Raw genomic sequence first — 15,771 nt, forward strand, 5'->3', positions numbered from 1 at the left:
GCAAAGTCATTCGACTTTATAACGAAATCACCGTATATGGTGATAGTCGCCGCAGCATTCTCGATTATGTTAAAAAAAAAGACGTAGAAAAAATGAAAAGTAGCGGAATATCTAAGTAGTAAGTCGCGAATAATTTTCTGGGATTACGACGGCTACTCGTGTCCGTCATTACGTCACACGTCCTTTCACTCCATTTATACAGTATACAGCAAGCACGAAGCAGCACGGTAACGGCGATTGAAACCTACAGGTATGTGAAGTTAGGTTAGAATCCTAAAACTCACGAATAGACGTAGTTTAAGCCTTGGTATGTAATAACACTATGTATAACAGTGGTGACTGCTAACGTTTCGTTAACCCAGGGTACTTGTCGTCTGTCGAGACTGAAGTTCATTAATGTTAATTGCCATGACTCCCATTGTCATCCAAACGAGCAAGGAACAATTCCTCGTGGTTGAATTCGAGAAATTTCAAACTTCCCGCGCACTGGACCGAGACTACGTTCACGGCCAATAGGATCGCTTATACCGCTCTTACCAACGGGAATTCTAAAGAGTGCAGACATCATTTTCAATCCTATTATCTGCCGTTTCCTTGGTCGTGCTCTTCTTTCCGGAAGGAGGAATGCCTGAAATTATTTCCGCCATACTTACCCGGTCAGCGAAACACTCTTGTAAAACCTATAGTACCTTTGGTGGCGTCTGAGAATGGAATTCCTAGTGCCAGATGGAATATCGCCAGCATGCTGTATAGTCCGCACGAATACAGGAGAAGAGTTCTTGATCTACAGTATTTGAACGTATCTGTACATACAGTATATCTACGAGTAATAAATGAGATTTTTGATCCAGTTCAAGGTCGGCCGATCATGAAAAAAAAGTGCCCGAAGGAAACTCACCTCGACGCACGTATCGATCCTTTACTAAAATAATTAACTTCTAGGTATTATACACACTTTACATATGTATCCCATCTACTAGGAAACCTTAAAAAATATATTTACTTCCAGATATCCTGATTTGTGCTCCCTGTCATCTTTTTTCCATCCTTATGACACTTCACCCGGTACATAACCTGTCTACGTATATCGACTATGAAGCAGCGTACTTCTGTATACGAGTACTCGCCGTCTCGTCTCCACAAGACAATACCCTGGGTAAGGTCGCACGTGTCGGAACCCTTGGCTCCCATTATACACGTGCCTACGTCGATTCTGAGAGACAACTTGACCTGAGGAATCGCGAGCATTGCAATGCACATGATTTGTACCCGTGATAAAGGTGCGATATCTGTTTGTCAAGAAGTCCTGAATATATATCGGTAGGAATTTTAAGTACGCATATAGAACATTATTGGGCATCGTGATGCGAATTTCAAATGATAATCAGATTAAATGATAAGAGTTCTAAGGCTTGTTGTGTAGAAGCTTTGCAGAACAAAAGCCTCTTTGGAGCCAAATGGCAAGATGACAGAACATAAACCGTACCACGCGGTGCAAAGTACGTAGTAAAGTGTACACACACATATATATACAATGTGCATTATAATTGCGTAACCAGTAGCGAGCCCAGGGAGCCTTGGTTATACAGAAGTATGCAAAAGTACGTTGCGAGAACTTAGATACGTGAATCCATTGGGAATACGTATCACGATGTAGTTAAGAGTCTCAGGTAAATTATATGCGTTTTTATTGTTCCCTGGACAGACTGTGATATTATCTGTTTGACCTTGAGGCAAATTCCAGTGAGGATGCAAGACAAAAGCGAATGGCGGAAGATAACGTTTCTGTTAGTGGCTATGGCGGTACATGCATTGGTCAACAGGACGAATTCATTTTAAAAGTCTGTGGATGCTACTATTGGGCCGTAGCCAGACCGATAACAGTTTCCTGGATAATTTTCCTGGTACGTGTAAAATTTTCTTTTACACTACTAAATTCCTATAGGAATTGTTAAACCTGAGGAATTCGGTTTCTAAGATTTTCTTTTTTCTTTAGGAACGCTACCTGCGGAATGAATGTTTTTTCTGGGGTAGCATCTTCAGAGTTTATTTGGATCTGAATTATAGGCGGCTGTTCGCGTACGTGTTTATGTATTGGAAAAGGATTGACGACAATTGGGTATTAATCAGGTGAAAATATAACAATGAACATGCTAACGTCACGCGTTATAATTCTGAAGAATGCGCGGCTTGCGATTGGTACGTCATGGGATACGATTATTGAAATGTTGATTGATTTAAATCTGACTCTTATGGTAATACACGTGACGTCATACATATGATCGATTACGTTTAATAATTGAATTTGGCAGAGTACACGTGAAAATCTATCACGTTGTAGGCAAAATAGGTAAATTCTAATTTGATTAGAAAATTATATGGTATATGTATATATTACATATACGTATGTGGTGTATTTACGTCATACCGTAAGAATTCTTATACGAAACTGCCGGCTTTCAGGGACGGGCTCCTTCGGCTTGCGGTTTTTTTCATCGTCAAAAAATACTGAGAACTACTGTTATTTCGAACGCCAAGTACATCGACGAGACATTAACAAGACCCTGCGTGGATTTGACCAGCTTCAATGAAAATTACGACTGCTATTCGTATATGAGATTCTGACAGATGTTATTCAAATTTAATATCGTCCCGGGTGTCATTTATCTACTTCTATGAATGACTGTACACGCGGTTTCTCTATTATAGTTTCCTATGGCACGACGTACGCAATAAGAGCGGATACTCATTTTATATTGAAGATCGTAAAGGGACATTTCTATGGAGCGACACTAAAGTAAGAGCAAATAATGCTATCTGAAATTAGACTGTTTTTATGTCTATAAGTCAAACAGTTCCTTATTTATTACATATCGCCTTCTGAGATCATTAGGTATTAAGGAAAACATGTAATTAAAAAGTCAAACACTTGTACAGTTTAGATAAATAATCGATTTGAAGAATCTAGTCTGATAGCACTGAACAAGATTGAGTATAGGAATGAATTCCTATCAAGAAATTCTATGTCAAATGATTCTTTGAATTTTCATAAAAATAATTACCGACAACCTTGACAGCTTAGTACGTATTGAAGGTTTGTGATATTTTTGAATTGTCTTCGTAGGTTTCCTGGTGCTCGTCTTGTCTTCTGCTGCTTTCACGGATCATTAAATATCATTGAAGTCGTAGTTAAAAGCATGAATATACATCAGCTTCTTGTGTCCATGAATTTCAACTGCGCCATCTCTCACGACACTATTAAATTTCATGTTATGCGACAAGCAGCAGGAACCTGTGAGACGAACAGTCCAGTGCTGTAGATAATAACACAAAAGCACAGCTTAGCCCGATTGAATATGTTGTGGCATGAGTAAATAATTACTGTTAGACCAGTTGTTATGCAACGAAGCAACGGCTGGATAATTTCTAGGAGTAAATTCCACTGCAAGAAGATAAAGGAAAGACCGACAGTCTTATCGATGTTGTAAATTCAATATACATATTTGTTCAGACGATGCACGAAATCCACTGTATGCCCAATCTATTTGCGTGGGCGATAATAAGAATGACGATCAAACGTGAAGACGTTGATAAGTATTATCAAAATTTTATATAGTATAGTGTGTAATATATACATAGTTATTCAGGAATAACGCACCTAACCTAAAGATAGTTCTTGCTATTTGACTTCTATCAATTCGTATAGTAGAGCTATCTTCAGGTGGCGCAATAGTCCTGAGTAACCTTGTAACCCTATATAATTTTTAAACAAAGGAATGGTCGCCCAATTTTTTTCTCCATTTGAAATGCATTGGGTATCAGCTGTCTCGGACACTCAACGCACCTATTCCTGGGTTAACGATGATAAAGTAATAACGATTGACTGTGTAAAGATAAAAAGTTTAAGCTATCCGTTAATTCCTTCTTTAATATTGTCAACCGTAAAAAAAAGAGCCACGTTATCGCTTTGCCAGTGTCACATGCAGTTTTGTAATGATGTATAAAAATCAGTACACGAATTCTTACCGTAGTTTGATACCTTCCAATCAATGTATGTTTATCAATTGAAGATACTCGTGCAAAACAAATATGTATTCCCACGACAAACGGTCCATAGTCAATTTACATTATTTTTACATTGTTCAATGACAGGATTAGTATCAGAAAAAATATACAAAATTTTATTTCGTACTGTCACGATATCTACGCGCCTGTTAACGTCATGTATTATCGGTCCAATGATATTATAAAAATATTACACGGTTTATCATTACCGATCGATATCGATCGTACAGGCAACAATGATTTCGATAAATGTTATACTGAAGTCGTCATGCAACGCAACATTAAAATCGCAATGTCGATTTTAATCTCTTCAGTGACTTTCTTCGCATATTTAAAGTATTTTTATTATCGTCTATCCTCTTTTACTCCCTTTCTTCTGACCTTTGCCCTTCTTTCTTCCTTGCTTTCTCTGTTTCTTCTCCAAGAGTTTTCGCGCCTTCAGAATCTGTTCAGGTCTCTTCAGTTCGGCCTTCGACTTAGCCTTGTCCTTAGTCTTTTGATTATGCCGCGCCCAATGAGTGTTTGCTGTAGTTCTCACTGAAAGGATAATAATAATAACAGTTAAGCTAAGTGAGATTCATGGAAAGAAAAACGGAATGGTTTGAGCATTTATGGCAGATCAATAAGTGACTATGCCTATGGGTTTGGCATTGGAGGTAACGTGCTGTTTGCTATATATATATGTACATCGTACGTGGGAAAATTACAGAGAGCAAATGATGATTAATTAGTGGAGGAGAGGAAATTGAAATGAATGTACGGCGGTAAGTTGCAATGTGAATCTAAGGGAGACGAGTAGAGTCAGATGTTGCTGTGATAAATTTTGCTGCAACGTCCATTAAGCTGGCAACCAGTGCACTTGAAAGATATCAAGATACTTTTTACTGCTTGCGTTATCGCGTTGATATTTTTATTTTTAGTCGTTGACTTTTGTAACCTCTTGTGGTATAGAATCTATCAGATATGAAAGTCGAAGAATTTTACAGTCCGCTAGAAATAGAGATTATGTGTGCTTGGACGTGTTCGCTATAAGTCAGAAAATTATATCCATAAAGCATTGCGTTAAGTACCACGGAAAACATAAGGTGATTCTTTGATGATATTTATGGCATACAGATCAGACAGAAAATTTTGAGCGATTGGCAAAACAGTATGGAATATTTGTTTTATCTTGTTATCGTTTAGAAACGAGGACGTGATTTTATCCACGTTTACGTCCAACAAATATTATTGTAAGAGTCAACGCATTGCTCGAATAGTTTAAATTATCAACTATTGCAGGTAGAACCTTGGATTATAATTCAATTGGCAAGTAGCTACTGAGGCTGTATAAAGTGTTAGATCTCGAATTTATTCTAACAAAATGTTCAAGATTGATAATAAACCAACTTCCGCAACGTCTGAACAACCGGAAATTGTTTTGCCGGAAATGATGAACGATGATATTACTCTGAGAGATAATGCAGTCAGTTGGAATGCCGAGAATGCACCATACTTCTTAGTAACTTTCAGAGACGTGCCTTGAGAAAGAAAAATCCAGATCAACGATATCAGGTACAGTTGAAGATAAATATATTGATTATTTTCTTTCTGAGGAAAACAATGACAACATTGCAGGAATCCAAAGTGTCCAGAGTCATCAGTCACAGAACTCAATGGGTATGCTATAGCAAGTTATAAGTGACAAGATAGATGTATTACAGGAGGTTATCTATCTATTACTGTACCGGTCGCCATATACATTGTGGCAATAATAAGAAAAAAAAGTGTCGTCGTGCTTTTTCCTGATAAACCCTGCTTCATTTTTGAAGATTGAATCCCGGTAAGAAAAGACAAAAGAATGATCAATTACATCAGATACATAGAACAAAGGATTAGCTAGTCAGCCCATGGTGTTAATTGGCTCCAGGTATAATACATTATTGAACTAATTGCAACGTTTTTATTCAGTAGACAGGAAATTGAACTACGCGATCTTCTTGATTACACTGAAAAATATACTATAATATGGGAAAGTTAGGAACGTTCTTTGTTACACAATATCTCATGCGTTACCACCTTCTGCCTAGAAGGGGATGGGACCTTAGGAAGATGCCATTGGTGTGCTAATATTTAGATAAGAGACGTTAAACATGGCTGAGAATTCGCAGTGTAGTTACCTACGCGTTGATAAACAGTTGATAATTTAGATAATTGTTTTCTATCTCAGAATAAACAATTGTTTCTTTAACGACTGGTGTTCTTTTACTTGTTCTTAGGATTCTGTACCTTAGTCTTGCAAAATGTGTAATACATATATAAGATCCGGTAAGGAAATTTGGAAGTCTTTGATTTATTCAGCAAGTGCAAAAGCTCTGGCAAAACAAATCACTGCAATGGTAGACAGACCAATGACCTGCTTCCTGTGTTTAACTGCGGCCAGATTGGTCTTGGCTTGCCGCAATTTGTACTAGAAGCACGTTAAGGATAAAAATACCCACGCACTGCCGTGCCCTTATTATCTGAATAAACCAATTAGAGAAGCTGTCTGCTGTAGTAATCATTCCAGTCGTTACTACACTGATTTGATTATATATGGTTAGTTAACAGTATTTAAGACATTAGACTTTTATAGATATTTTAAAAGATGTGATTATGCATATGGACGATGTCAGTAGTACCATAGAAAATCTATGAATCATAGATCATTAATCCGATTGACAAATAAGTATAAAGCAGACTTACGTTTTTGTAGTCGAGGGTGTTCATCCTCGTCATCTTCATCCTCCATGGCATCCACTTTACTCTTCTCTTTCCATTGAGCATACCGGTTGGTCTTGTACGTGGCTGGAATCCATGCACCGGATTCTGTACGGATTTTACCAACCTTTGAGTCCTGGTGAAAACAGAAAAAATGTCCATACAGTCAATAGAGCTTAATGATTGGTCTAATAATTATTTATAGTTAAGATAATGTGCATACATTGCTGACGGTTATCATTTTCTTCTTTTTACGATCCCATTTCTTCAACTGCGTCTGAAGCCTCCTGGACTCTTCGTTGTCCGCAGACAAATCCAACTGTACTCTGTCTGCATTAGCGGCAAAGCTGTTTACGGCCAGACTGAAATATGGAAATGAAAGTTGCATGTTTGTTAAAACAGCATCGTTGATACAATAGGAATGCATTTATGTAAAAATGTAAATAAACAATATACCCGTCCTCTGTATGTTTATCTGGTGCTGCGTATGGAATATAAAATTCCTCGTCCCGGGTGACCGTACGCTTCTTTTTCTTTATGTTTTTGTAGAGATCGTCAACTTTCCGCTTTTTAGGCGCGACGATCTCACTGAAAGCTGCGCTGATCTCGTCAGCGCTGCTTGATGGAAGTATTGACTTTTTTGATGATACTGTAAGAAAAAAATGTTTCCTTGTTATTGGGAATGTACAATGAATTTCATGATTCATCGACACTAATACCTTTTGCAATGTCTGCTGCCTTGTCGTCCAGTTCCTCCATTTTTCTATGATAATTGGCTATACTTTCTTTGTGAATTGCTCTCTTTGCCTTCATCACTGTATAATCTACCGAGGATGGTTTGGCGCCTATTTCGAATATTGTCTGCAATGTGTAAATAAAGGGCGTCGAAACAATTAATAGTAACTTATTTATTAATTGATATACTACGCACTCCTTGAGGTCGGTAATTCTTCATTCTAGATAATAAGTCTGCAGCTGCTGGTGTGACATCACAATATTCGGCAATTACTCCAGCTTGTGATATACGTAACTCTTTAACTCTTTTGACACTCTCAGTTGAGGCCCCTGGTCTTGATCGAATATATTGCTGGTAAGCATTGTCGCACACTTTCTGCATGTTTATCTGTGCGGGTGTTAAAATATTGATAATAAAATAGAGATTTGTACATCTTGACATTTAAATTTTGATATAAAACATTTCTATAAGACTTACAAGATCTGTGGTGTTATCGTGCCAACACATTAATTCAGAAAGTTCTTCCTCGATCATTGATTGTGGCATTTTTCCTATTGCTCCTTCAGGAATGTTTCCACTGCCTGATGATGGAACTATGTGGAATGGACGACCAAGAAATAGATGTAAATCTAATAGGTAGGCGTATTCATCAGGAGAAACTATATTGTAGGCCGTTCCACTACGACCAGCACGTGCACAACGACCTGAAAACCAAAGGATTGTCTGATGCCGTTACGCCATTGCATTTTATAAACTTTTATTCAGTGTTAGATCAGATACCCACCGACTCGATGAACGAAGAGCTTGCACTTAGCAGGAAAATTATAGTTAATCACGTTGTCTAAGTGCGGTATATCAATTCCTCTTGCTGCAACATCAGTTACAACGAGAACTTTCACTCTACCGGCTTGAAACTTGGCTGCATTTATTTTACGCGCAGAAGGATCGAGATTAGAATAAATAAATGTGTTGCTGATATTCGCTTTATCTAGGATCTAATCAAGAATATGTTTATCTTTAGTACATATTTGGATGCTGCGCACAGTTTTCTTTTCAGTTTGCATAATACTCACCATGTGGATGTATTCTACATGATGCATTGTAGCAGCAAATACTAGAGTTTGTGACTTGGGTTTTACAATATTTTTTAACAGGCATAGGAGCACTGCTAATTTTTCTTCAGGGCGGCATGTAATAAAGGAAAGCTTTAACTCTTCTGGTAATTTGCTTTCCACATCTAGACGTATTAGAACGGGGTCGCTAAGTCCTGCTTTTGCAAACTCAACTAGAACTTTAGGTAATGTAGCAGAGAATAAAAGTGTTTGTCTGGACTCTGGTAGCCTATTTGAGATTTCATGGATTTGTTCTCCAAAACCCATTTCAAAGAGCCTAGCACATATAAATAGAAATAATTAGTACGGGTTATATCACAATGTTTTTAAAGGTATTTTTTAAATCAAAAATAACCTGTCGGCCTCGTCGTAAACAATGTATTCAATGCTTGATAATTTAAGATCCATTTCGACACATATATGAAGAAAACGACCTGGTGTTGCTACAATAATATCTGGATTACCATGTATGGTACTGAACTGATTATCCATACTGTCTCCACCTAATATCACTGCAGCTTTTAATCCAGTAAATCTTCCTAACTCTTTAATAAATTTTAGTGTTTGTAAGGCAAGCTCACGAGTTGGTGAGAGAATTAAAGCTCGTGCACCAGTCTTTGCCTGTCTCACTTTTAATTTCTCAAATAGCGGTATTAAGAAACAGGCTGTTTTGCCACTACCTGTACGAGCCATAGCAACAATATCTCTGCCTTCAAGAGCTAAAGGAATTGTCTGTAAAAAAAAACATAATGTGATATCAATATAATTTTAATTATATTACCTCCTTTAGCTTTTGAATTTATAATGATTATACTTGAAATTTTATTTAATACCTTTCTTTGAATTGGAGTTGGTATCTTGTAACCACGCTTCAAAACTCCTTTAAGAACTTCAAAATTCAAACCCATGGCTTGAAAACCACCAGATTTCTTGGCAAATTTCTTTTTGCCATTCGAAATCTCTTCATCGTCATCATCTTCAACTTCATTTGGATTGGCAAAACCCACAAGTTCTGTGTCCATTGTGATAGCACAGTCGTCTGAACAATACAATTTAAATGACGTTTACAAATTCACCATAATTAAATAAAAATTATGTACTTCTTAACATTATACTAGTATAATAATTTGTAACCTATTATAGCACAATTAACAGAATAAATACTCAGACAAAATTTAATATTAAAATGTGATAAAAAAATAATACCTGTACAATGTCTATATATTTTCCCCCAATAACTCAACAAACTAGGAATTAAATTTGTTTTATTTATTAATAAATCTCACTCTCAACAAACGTGGTAAAGCATATGATACATTTGACACTATAGTCCATGTGGTAAGCTTTCTTAAACGCGAACTTTCATGGTTTTACCCACGGTCTTGTATATAGGTATGGACACTTCCCTATTCTCACCACGTTATAGCTTGTAACCGTAATGTGGACGGTTTTGCCAGCAATCGCTAGTGTCGAACAAGCCTGCTAATAGAGCGCATGCGCATCCGTAAATTCACTACACCTCTTATCTCCGATTCAAAAGGAAAGTTACACATAAAAAACCGATGCGATGCCAATTAAATCAAATTTTGATAAGTTAGACAAATAAAAATTGATGATTTAAAAAACTAAAGTTAAATGGACCAAAACACCTAAAAGCCATGAAAATTAAAATAGTCAATTTTTGCTTGTATCGTAACTTTTTTTACTGAATTTATTTGTAACTCCTGTGAGATTTTCAAATGCAAATTCCTATCATTGTGATTCAAGCAGGCACGATGCACTTTCTGTCGGACATTGTTGCTTATTTCAATTGCAATCACGGTATATTACACATTACAACGAGCAAAGCTGCAAGTTACATATTCAAGAAAGATAATTGCGCACGCGTAGCGCTACCACGTGTAGGCTCTTTCAACACTAACGCTTCTTGCGGTAGTGACAACCTTATTGTTATGCGTTTTTCGCCTAAGTGCCCAGACCCGTATACAAGATTGTGCGCGATACCGGCGAGTCCGGAAGTAGAATTTTATGATCATCGCCTCCGTCGATAATACGGATTCCATTGTATCCGAGCTGACCGCGATCATGAACGTGTAGTTTGGCGAGCAGAAGCTCTCCGCTACTTACCGCTAATTTAGAGGGAAGGCTTTATGTAGTATAAAAAAAGAAAAATGGATATTTTAAAAGCCGAGATAATGAAAAAGCGAAAACAGTTGGAGGAAAGCAATGTCTTGGTATGTATTTATTTTATGAAGGATTAAGACTGATTCCTGACAGCTTAGGGCTTTAGGTTATGAATATTTGGTGTCATGTACTTTAATTAGTAATGAAATTCTATGATAATGTATTATTGTTTTTGTACGTATAGGAAAATAATAAAAAGTACTTCAGAAGGGGTGAACTGTTGTCGAAGGAAAGAGAAACTGCCCAGAAACATGGTAGCAATAGCGATACAATTGAATCAAGTGTTAGTCAACACTCTGAAGAATCTGTAACAAGTAGCAGTTCGGAACATTTGACATTATCAAGACACGAAGTGATTAGAAGGTTACGAGAAAGAGGAGAGCCTATAATGTTATTTGGAGAATCAGAACTGGAGGCTTTTAAAAGATTGAGAAAACGTGAAATTCTTGAACCTGAAGTAAACAAAGTGAGTGATTTTTCTGATTAAAGAATAGTAAAGGTTACTAATATCATAACGACTGTCATTACACCATTATTCTACTTTTCAGGGGTTCAGGAATGATTTTCAAGAAGCTATGGAACAAGTTGATCAAGCTTATTTAAATGAACTGTTAGCAACGTCAAAGCCACAAGAACGAAGTGGGAAAGGTGATGTGCCTGTACCTGATGAAGGTGTTACTTATGAAGATATTCAGAAGATGTCTGTTAGACTCAACAGAGGGGATAGAGACTTTGATATGAGTGTCATTATTCAATTCCTACAATTCTTAGTACAATTGTGGGGCAATCAATTAAATAGTAGAACAGCTGCTGAGAAAATGAGTACTAGAGGGAAGATGGCTAGTGCAACGTATGCCCAGACAAGAGAATATCTTAAACCTCTTCTCAGAAAATTACAAAATAAATCACTGCCAGAGGATATCACAGACAGTTTAACAGAAATCGTGAAACATCTTCTTGAGCGCAACTATATATTGGTATGAGATAATTTTAGTAACAAATAAACATGCTTTGTAATAATACTCTGCTGCTGTATTGAAGGACTGTTAAATTTATGTAATGCAAGCAATATTGTACTTTCAGGCCAGTGATGCTTATCTTCAAATGGCAATTGGAAATTCGCCATGGCCTATTGGTGTCACTATGGTCGGTATTCATGCGCGTACAGGTAGAGAGAAAATTTTCTCAAAGAATGTCGCACACGTGATGAATGACGAAACTCAACGGAAATACATTCAAGCATTGAAGAGACTCATGACAAAATGTCAAGAATATTATCCAACGGATCCTTCTCGATGTGTGGAATACTCCAAAACTTGAGATCAACAAAGTGTACATATATTTTTATATCAGCTATAAGTAATTATGTTAAATATATTATCTAGTAAATTAATAATAGTAACATATATGAATTTCCCTGCCTTTGCAGTATTTATAGATGACAATAATTTTAGCATTATTTGTTCTCTTTCTATGGGCTCTTTACACATGTATATCAAACAGGCCTAACCTTTCCTTTAGAATCTGCACCAGTCTAGACTCACGTCTGTCAACTAAAATTTCACGTAACCGCTACAATTTCTAGATTCTTATAAGAACTGTACATTTAATATTCGATAACAGCCCTTTCAATAAAATTAATGACTTCTTCATATCTAATATTCAAGTATGTCGTGAACGTGTTTTACTAATATCAAAGCTCGTACTTAAGTATTTTATTTGTATACCTAAAGATCATCTTCCAATTGGGAAAAACTGCATGTTAAGATTCTACAAGAAATATTGACTACTTGAAAGAAGAAAAAGATGTTGGAAGAAATGACTAATAGTTGGGCACCCAAATTTCATTCGTTATTAGATTTAACATTATTTTTGCCTTTTGCCCCCAACTTTCAGAATAATCTACAAATTGAAGAAAAGAAAATAGCAGATCTTGATATATTTGTAGGATATTTAATTTTACTTTGGGCAATGCTGTATATGCTCTATGAAAAGTGCCTTAATGTAAGTATATACATCATTACTAAATATGTTAAGACTAATTTATATCAAATATACAAAATGATCCAGAAATAACTCAATGCTTTTTATTAATACAGGTTTTACTTAGATCTATGCGTTTTCCTTTAATGCAAAGAAGTCGGATTATTGATGCTGTGTGGAGTTGTGGGTTTTGCTTCGGGAGCATAAGTTTTTTAAAATTCTCAGCAATGATAACACCAGAACTCTCATCGCTGCAATTAGAAGAAGGACGTCTAGAATTGGGTCTTATTTTACATAAAAGTTTTTATTTACATCATGCAGGAATAAAAATTTTCTGTCGCGGTTCATGGTTGAAGGGCTGGACTGATCTGTTATTTGCTCTATTGATCATAAATTCTCATCAACACAAGTAAATATCTTGAGCTTATCTTTCCATTTTCTTTATTTCTAATACTATGTAACTATTAAAACTATTACCTTTACAGATGGTGTCCAATAATTATTAACATTTTATTCTACAAAACCATTAATACATTGCTCGTTGAGATTTGTCGTATCTCGCTCTCTCTTTGGCAAACCAAATTTGGAAAACTTGTTACTAAAACATTGTTCCTGTGCTACTGCCTTAATTGGTCAGTACAAGAATAATTGTATTACTAGAAATAGTTATTAAACTAGATACTTACTTTCCAGGATATATGTATATACATGCTTTGTGCCTGATTCATTGAGAGAGAATAATAACATACCTTTACAATTATATCTGTGGATGTGGTACATTTCAGAATGTTTAAACTCAGTAGGTAAATGGTCGCTTATTTGTTTAGAACACTCTACTATATGAATTCCTATTATTACAGGTGTGGGTGAAATTGTTGGGAAATTTTAATTCTAGTCATTGGCTTGAAGCGTGCCTCTTTTTGCCACCTACTCCAGAAGCTCTTGAATTAGCACGAATCCGAAAGAGACATAGAGACTCATTGAAGAAGTGAATATTTAGTAATTCAATTAATTTCTATTAAGTTTGTGGATTTCATTAATGCATAATCCTGTTTCACAGTAACAGAAGTAGTACGAAAACGCCGAAAAAGATTGAATTTTGGCGAACTTTACTTTGTAAGTATTTCAACAATAATATTACTGATAAACCAATGACATTTTTTACTTTGCGTTGTAGGTGCAATAGCAATGAAAAAGAAAATAAGAAGAATGCGACAAGCAAAGCAAAATAAGACGCAAACGGAAACAGCTAATAACGAAGAGGAAATTAAAGAAATAACAAGTGAATAATTCATTCATGAAAGTCATTCATAAATGATTCTATGTTAACATAATCAGTTACACAAATTCCAAGAATTCGGCCGCATGCTTAAGATGCAGTATTATCCTCATAAAAGAGCTCTATAGAATTTGCATAACATTGCTTAAGGAGAGTCTCCACTCAGTTGTTTTAAAGTCTGGATACATAACTAATTTTTGATTGAAATGCACATTATCCCAGAAAAGTATAAGGATCCCTTTTAGTTTCTTTTGCTTTATCACACTGATTCCTGTCCCTTTGATTTGTGATGCCTGTGATGTGCTTTAAGCATTGTAGTTTAAGAAATTCCATGTAAGTTTGTATTTTAACAAACCTCCATTCTTTTTATGTAAATATTTAACTTTTTTAGTCCTTTGATAACATGAGAGATGTGCACTTAGCGCTTTTTGCTGCCATTAGCAAATATCCAACAGACCAAATATTTGAATTTCATAAGTAAAGTCAGTCGCCAGTAAATAAGTAATTGTTTTTATATTTATAATCTTGCGCATTTCAAAAACATATACTAATAAAACTATGTTGAACCATTGTTTCTATGTAAATGTTTTTGTCCCTTACACGTAATGGTAGGTCATGTTCCTAATATGAAAATATATGCTCACAATATATAGAACATATCTACTTCTTTCTTTTTTTTTACAAAAATCAAGTTTATTCATCAATTTTATAGATATACAGCTGTTATGTAGAAAGTTTCATCATTGTTTACACGTTTATAATTGAATGGGGTATCTTGCTAATTGCTCTCCTAAAATCTAGATAATCCATTCAAAAGAAATGGCAATTAGCTAGATGCCCCAACAAGGTTGGATTAACCACGATGCGTATTTTATTAGGGCGGGTATTTAGAAACGCAATTTTATAACGTTTTTCTGTTAAATATCAGTTTAACTTCAAACATTTAACGTTAATTACCAGTACGGTAGCATATAGATACAGTGTGAATCTGTTCGTTGAATCAATGTCTTTCAGACAGCACGAAAGTCTCGATGAACCAGAAGCAAATTAATTACATGCATTTAACTATTAATTCGTCAAGTGACGTGAATTCTGTTCGAGAAACTTAAATGCCTTGCGAATAAATAAATTTGCTTCCGACTCAGCGTGAACAGTATATAAATTGTAAATTTCCCTCCGAAGGTCTTTACTCTCCTTTTATCAAGGCAAACGTTCTTTGACTTTACTAAAAACTCGTTCTCAGTGTTCAGTAATTCGTTTAAAATGGGGGATGGTACATTTAGCTATGGCAGTTAATTAGAGAACATACAATATATGAGCGGGTCACGTTATTGCGCAACTTTGAGCAACGAAACTATTTTACCTTTTCTATTTCCTAAGAAGCTTCGAGATGGCAATGTTAGTGTTGTATTGATTCTGCAAAACGTACTTTTACTCATTCGTAAAGAAGGGTCCTTCAGATTTTAATAATTAGTCACAAAAAGTTTTCGCACGATGTTACTCTTTAACTTTCAACCAGGCTATAGCATTTAGCAAGAATTATGGATACCGGTTCTCGCTCACATTTGTACTTTGTGGGAAAAAATTGCCCCGCAAAAATTTGAGTTTTCCGTTGTAGAATAAGAAGAGAAATGAATTAAAGGAAAATTATTCTGCATTTTTTCAAAAGGTAC

The 15,771-nt window shown here is 35.8% G+C and overlaps 4 protein-coding genes across 14 annotated transcripts; 3 read left to right on the forward strand and 1 right to left on the reverse strand.

Annotated features, from left to right (window-relative positions):
• Positions 1–260: 260 nt before the first annotated feature.
• Positions 261–4,031, forward strand: LOC107273024. 10 transcript variants are annotated; one of them, XR_003061402.1, is made up of 7 exons: positions 261–942; positions 1,010–1,320; positions 1,424–1,670; positions 1,745–1,904; positions 1,997–2,350; positions 2,464–2,797; positions 3,125–3,359. XR_003061402.1 is itself a non-coding variant. In XM_025090337.1 (2 exons), the coding sequence occupies exons 1-2, from the start codon at positions 2,676–2,678 to the stop codon at positions 3,318–3,320; spliced, it is 318 nt and encodes a 105-aa protein (XP_024946105.1). In that variant the 5' UTR covers positions 2,360–2,675; the 3' UTR covers positions 3,321–3,359. The 10 variants fall into 10 exon arrangements, 1 of the variants encoding a protein (XP_024946105.1); XR_003061401.1 differs by lacking the exon at positions 3,125–3,359 and adding an exon at positions 3,431–4,031 and having other exon boundaries at positions 1,010–1,670; XR_003061399.1 differs by having other exon boundaries at positions 1,010–1,670; positions 1,734–1,904.
• A 40-nt stretch (positions 4,032–4,071) lies between these two features.
• Positions 4,072–10,084, reverse strand: LOC107273020 (ATP-dependent RNA helicase DDX54). The gene is made up of 12 exons (XM_015750808.2): positions 9,859–10,084; positions 9,486–9,691; positions 9,008–9,384; positions 8,614–8,929; positions 8,325–8,535; positions 8,018–8,244; positions 7,736–7,927; positions 7,524–7,665; positions 7,261–7,453; positions 7,028–7,166; positions 6,790–6,940; positions 4,072–4,602 (listed from the first exon to the last, which is right to left on the reverse strand). Exons 2-12 carry the CDS (start codon positions 9,672–9,674, stop codon positions 4,418–4,420), a joined length of 2,322 nt encoding a protein of 773 aa, XP_015606294.1. The 5' UTR covers positions 9,675–9,691; positions 9,859–10,084; the 3' UTR covers positions 4,072–4,417.
• Positions 10,085–10,711: 627 nt separating this feature from the next.
• LOC107272979 (pre-mRNA-splicing factor 18) lies at positions 10,712–12,238 on the forward strand. The gene is made up of 4 exons (XM_015750722.2): positions 10,712–10,886; positions 11,021–11,302; positions 11,385–11,813; positions 11,920–12,238. The coding sequence occupies exons 1-4, from the start codon at positions 10,824–10,826 to the stop codon at positions 12,154–12,156; spliced, it is 1,011 nt and encodes a 336-aa protein (XP_015606208.1). The 5' UTR covers positions 10,712–10,823; the 3' UTR covers positions 12,157–12,238.
• Positions 12,239–12,375: 137 nt separating this feature from the next.
• Positions 12,376–14,670, forward strand: LOC107272978. Of its 2 annotated transcripts, XM_015750721.2 has the most exons (8): positions 12,376–12,502; positions 12,570–12,840; positions 12,936–13,228; positions 13,305–13,451; positions 13,513–13,618; positions 13,680–13,807; positions 13,880–13,935; positions 13,997–14,670. In XM_015750721.2, exons 2-8 carry the CDS (start codon positions 12,643–12,645, stop codon positions 14,107–14,109), a joined length of 1,041 nt encoding a protein of 346 aa, XP_015606207.1. In that variant the 5' UTR covers positions 12,376–12,502; positions 12,570–12,642; the 3' UTR covers positions 14,110–14,670. The 2 variants fall into 2 exon arrangements, with proteins under 2 accessions (XP_015606207.1, XP_015606206.1); XM_015750720.2 differs by lacking the exon at positions 12,376–12,502 and having other exon boundaries at positions 12,563–12,840.
• Positions 14,671–15,771: the final 1,101 nt, after the last annotated feature.

This window comes from Cephus cinctus, unplaced genomic scaffold, assembly GCF_000341935.2.
Source record: "Cephus cinctus unplaced genomic scaffold, Ccin1 Ccin1_scaffold1343, whole genome shotgun sequence".
In the NCBI taxonomy this organism is placed as follows: Eukaryota; Metazoa; Arthropoda; class Insecta; order Hymenoptera; family Cephidae; genus Cephus; species Cephus cinctus.

What these genes read in the sequence shown, in the direction of transcription:
- LOC107272978 (XM_015750721.2), top strand. Translation starts at nt 12,643, where the DNA reads ATGTTGGAAGAAATGACTAATAGTTGGGCACCCAAATTTCATTCGTTA. An exon ending in TCTATGAAAAGTGCCTTAAT is followed by an intron (nt 12,841 to 12,935) that starts GTAAGTATATAC and finishes TTATTAATACAG; the next exon opens with GTTTTACTTAGATCTATGCG. An exon ending in ATAAATTCTCATCAACACAA is followed by an intron (nt 13,229 to 13,304) that starts GTAAATATCTTG and finishes TTACCTTTACAG; the next exon opens with ATGGTGTCCAATAATTATTA.
- LOC107272979 (XM_015750722.2), top strand. Translation starts at nt 10,824, where the DNA reads ATGGATATTTTAAAAGCCGAGATAATGAAAAAGCGAAAACAGTTGGAG. An exon ending in TTGAACCTGAAGTAAACAAA is followed by an intron (nt 11,303 to 11,384) that starts GTGAGTGATTTT and finishes TCTACTTTTCAG; the next exon opens with GGGTTCAGGAATGATTTTCA. An exon ending in TTGAGCGCAACTATATATTG is followed by an intron (nt 11,814 to 11,919) that starts GTATGAGATAAT and finishes TTGTACTTTCAG; the next exon opens with GCCAGTGATGCTTATCTTCA.
- LOC107273024 (XM_025090337.1), top strand. Translation starts at nt 2,676, where the DNA reads ATGAATGACTGTACACGCGGTTTCTCTATTATAGTTTCCTATGGCACG. An exon ending in TTCTATGGAGCGACACTAAA is followed by an intron (nt 2,798 to 3,124) that starts GTAAGAGCAAAT and finishes TTGTCTTCGTAG; the next exon opens with GTTTCCTGGTGCTCGTCTTG.
- LOC107273020 (XM_015750808.2), bottom strand. Translation starts at nt 9,674, where the DNA reads ATGGACACAGAACTTGTGGGTTTTGCCAATCCAAATGAAGTTGAAGAT. An exon ending in CAACTCCAATTCAAAGAAAG is followed by an intron (nt 9,385 to 9,485) that starts GTATTAAATAAA and finishes TTTTTTTTACAG; the next exon opens with ACAATTCCTTTAGCTCTTGA. An exon ending in ATGTAGAATACATCCACATG is followed by an intron (nt 8,536 to 8,613) that starts GTGAGTATTATG and finishes ATTCTTGATTAG; the next exon opens with ATCCTAGATAAAGCGAATAT.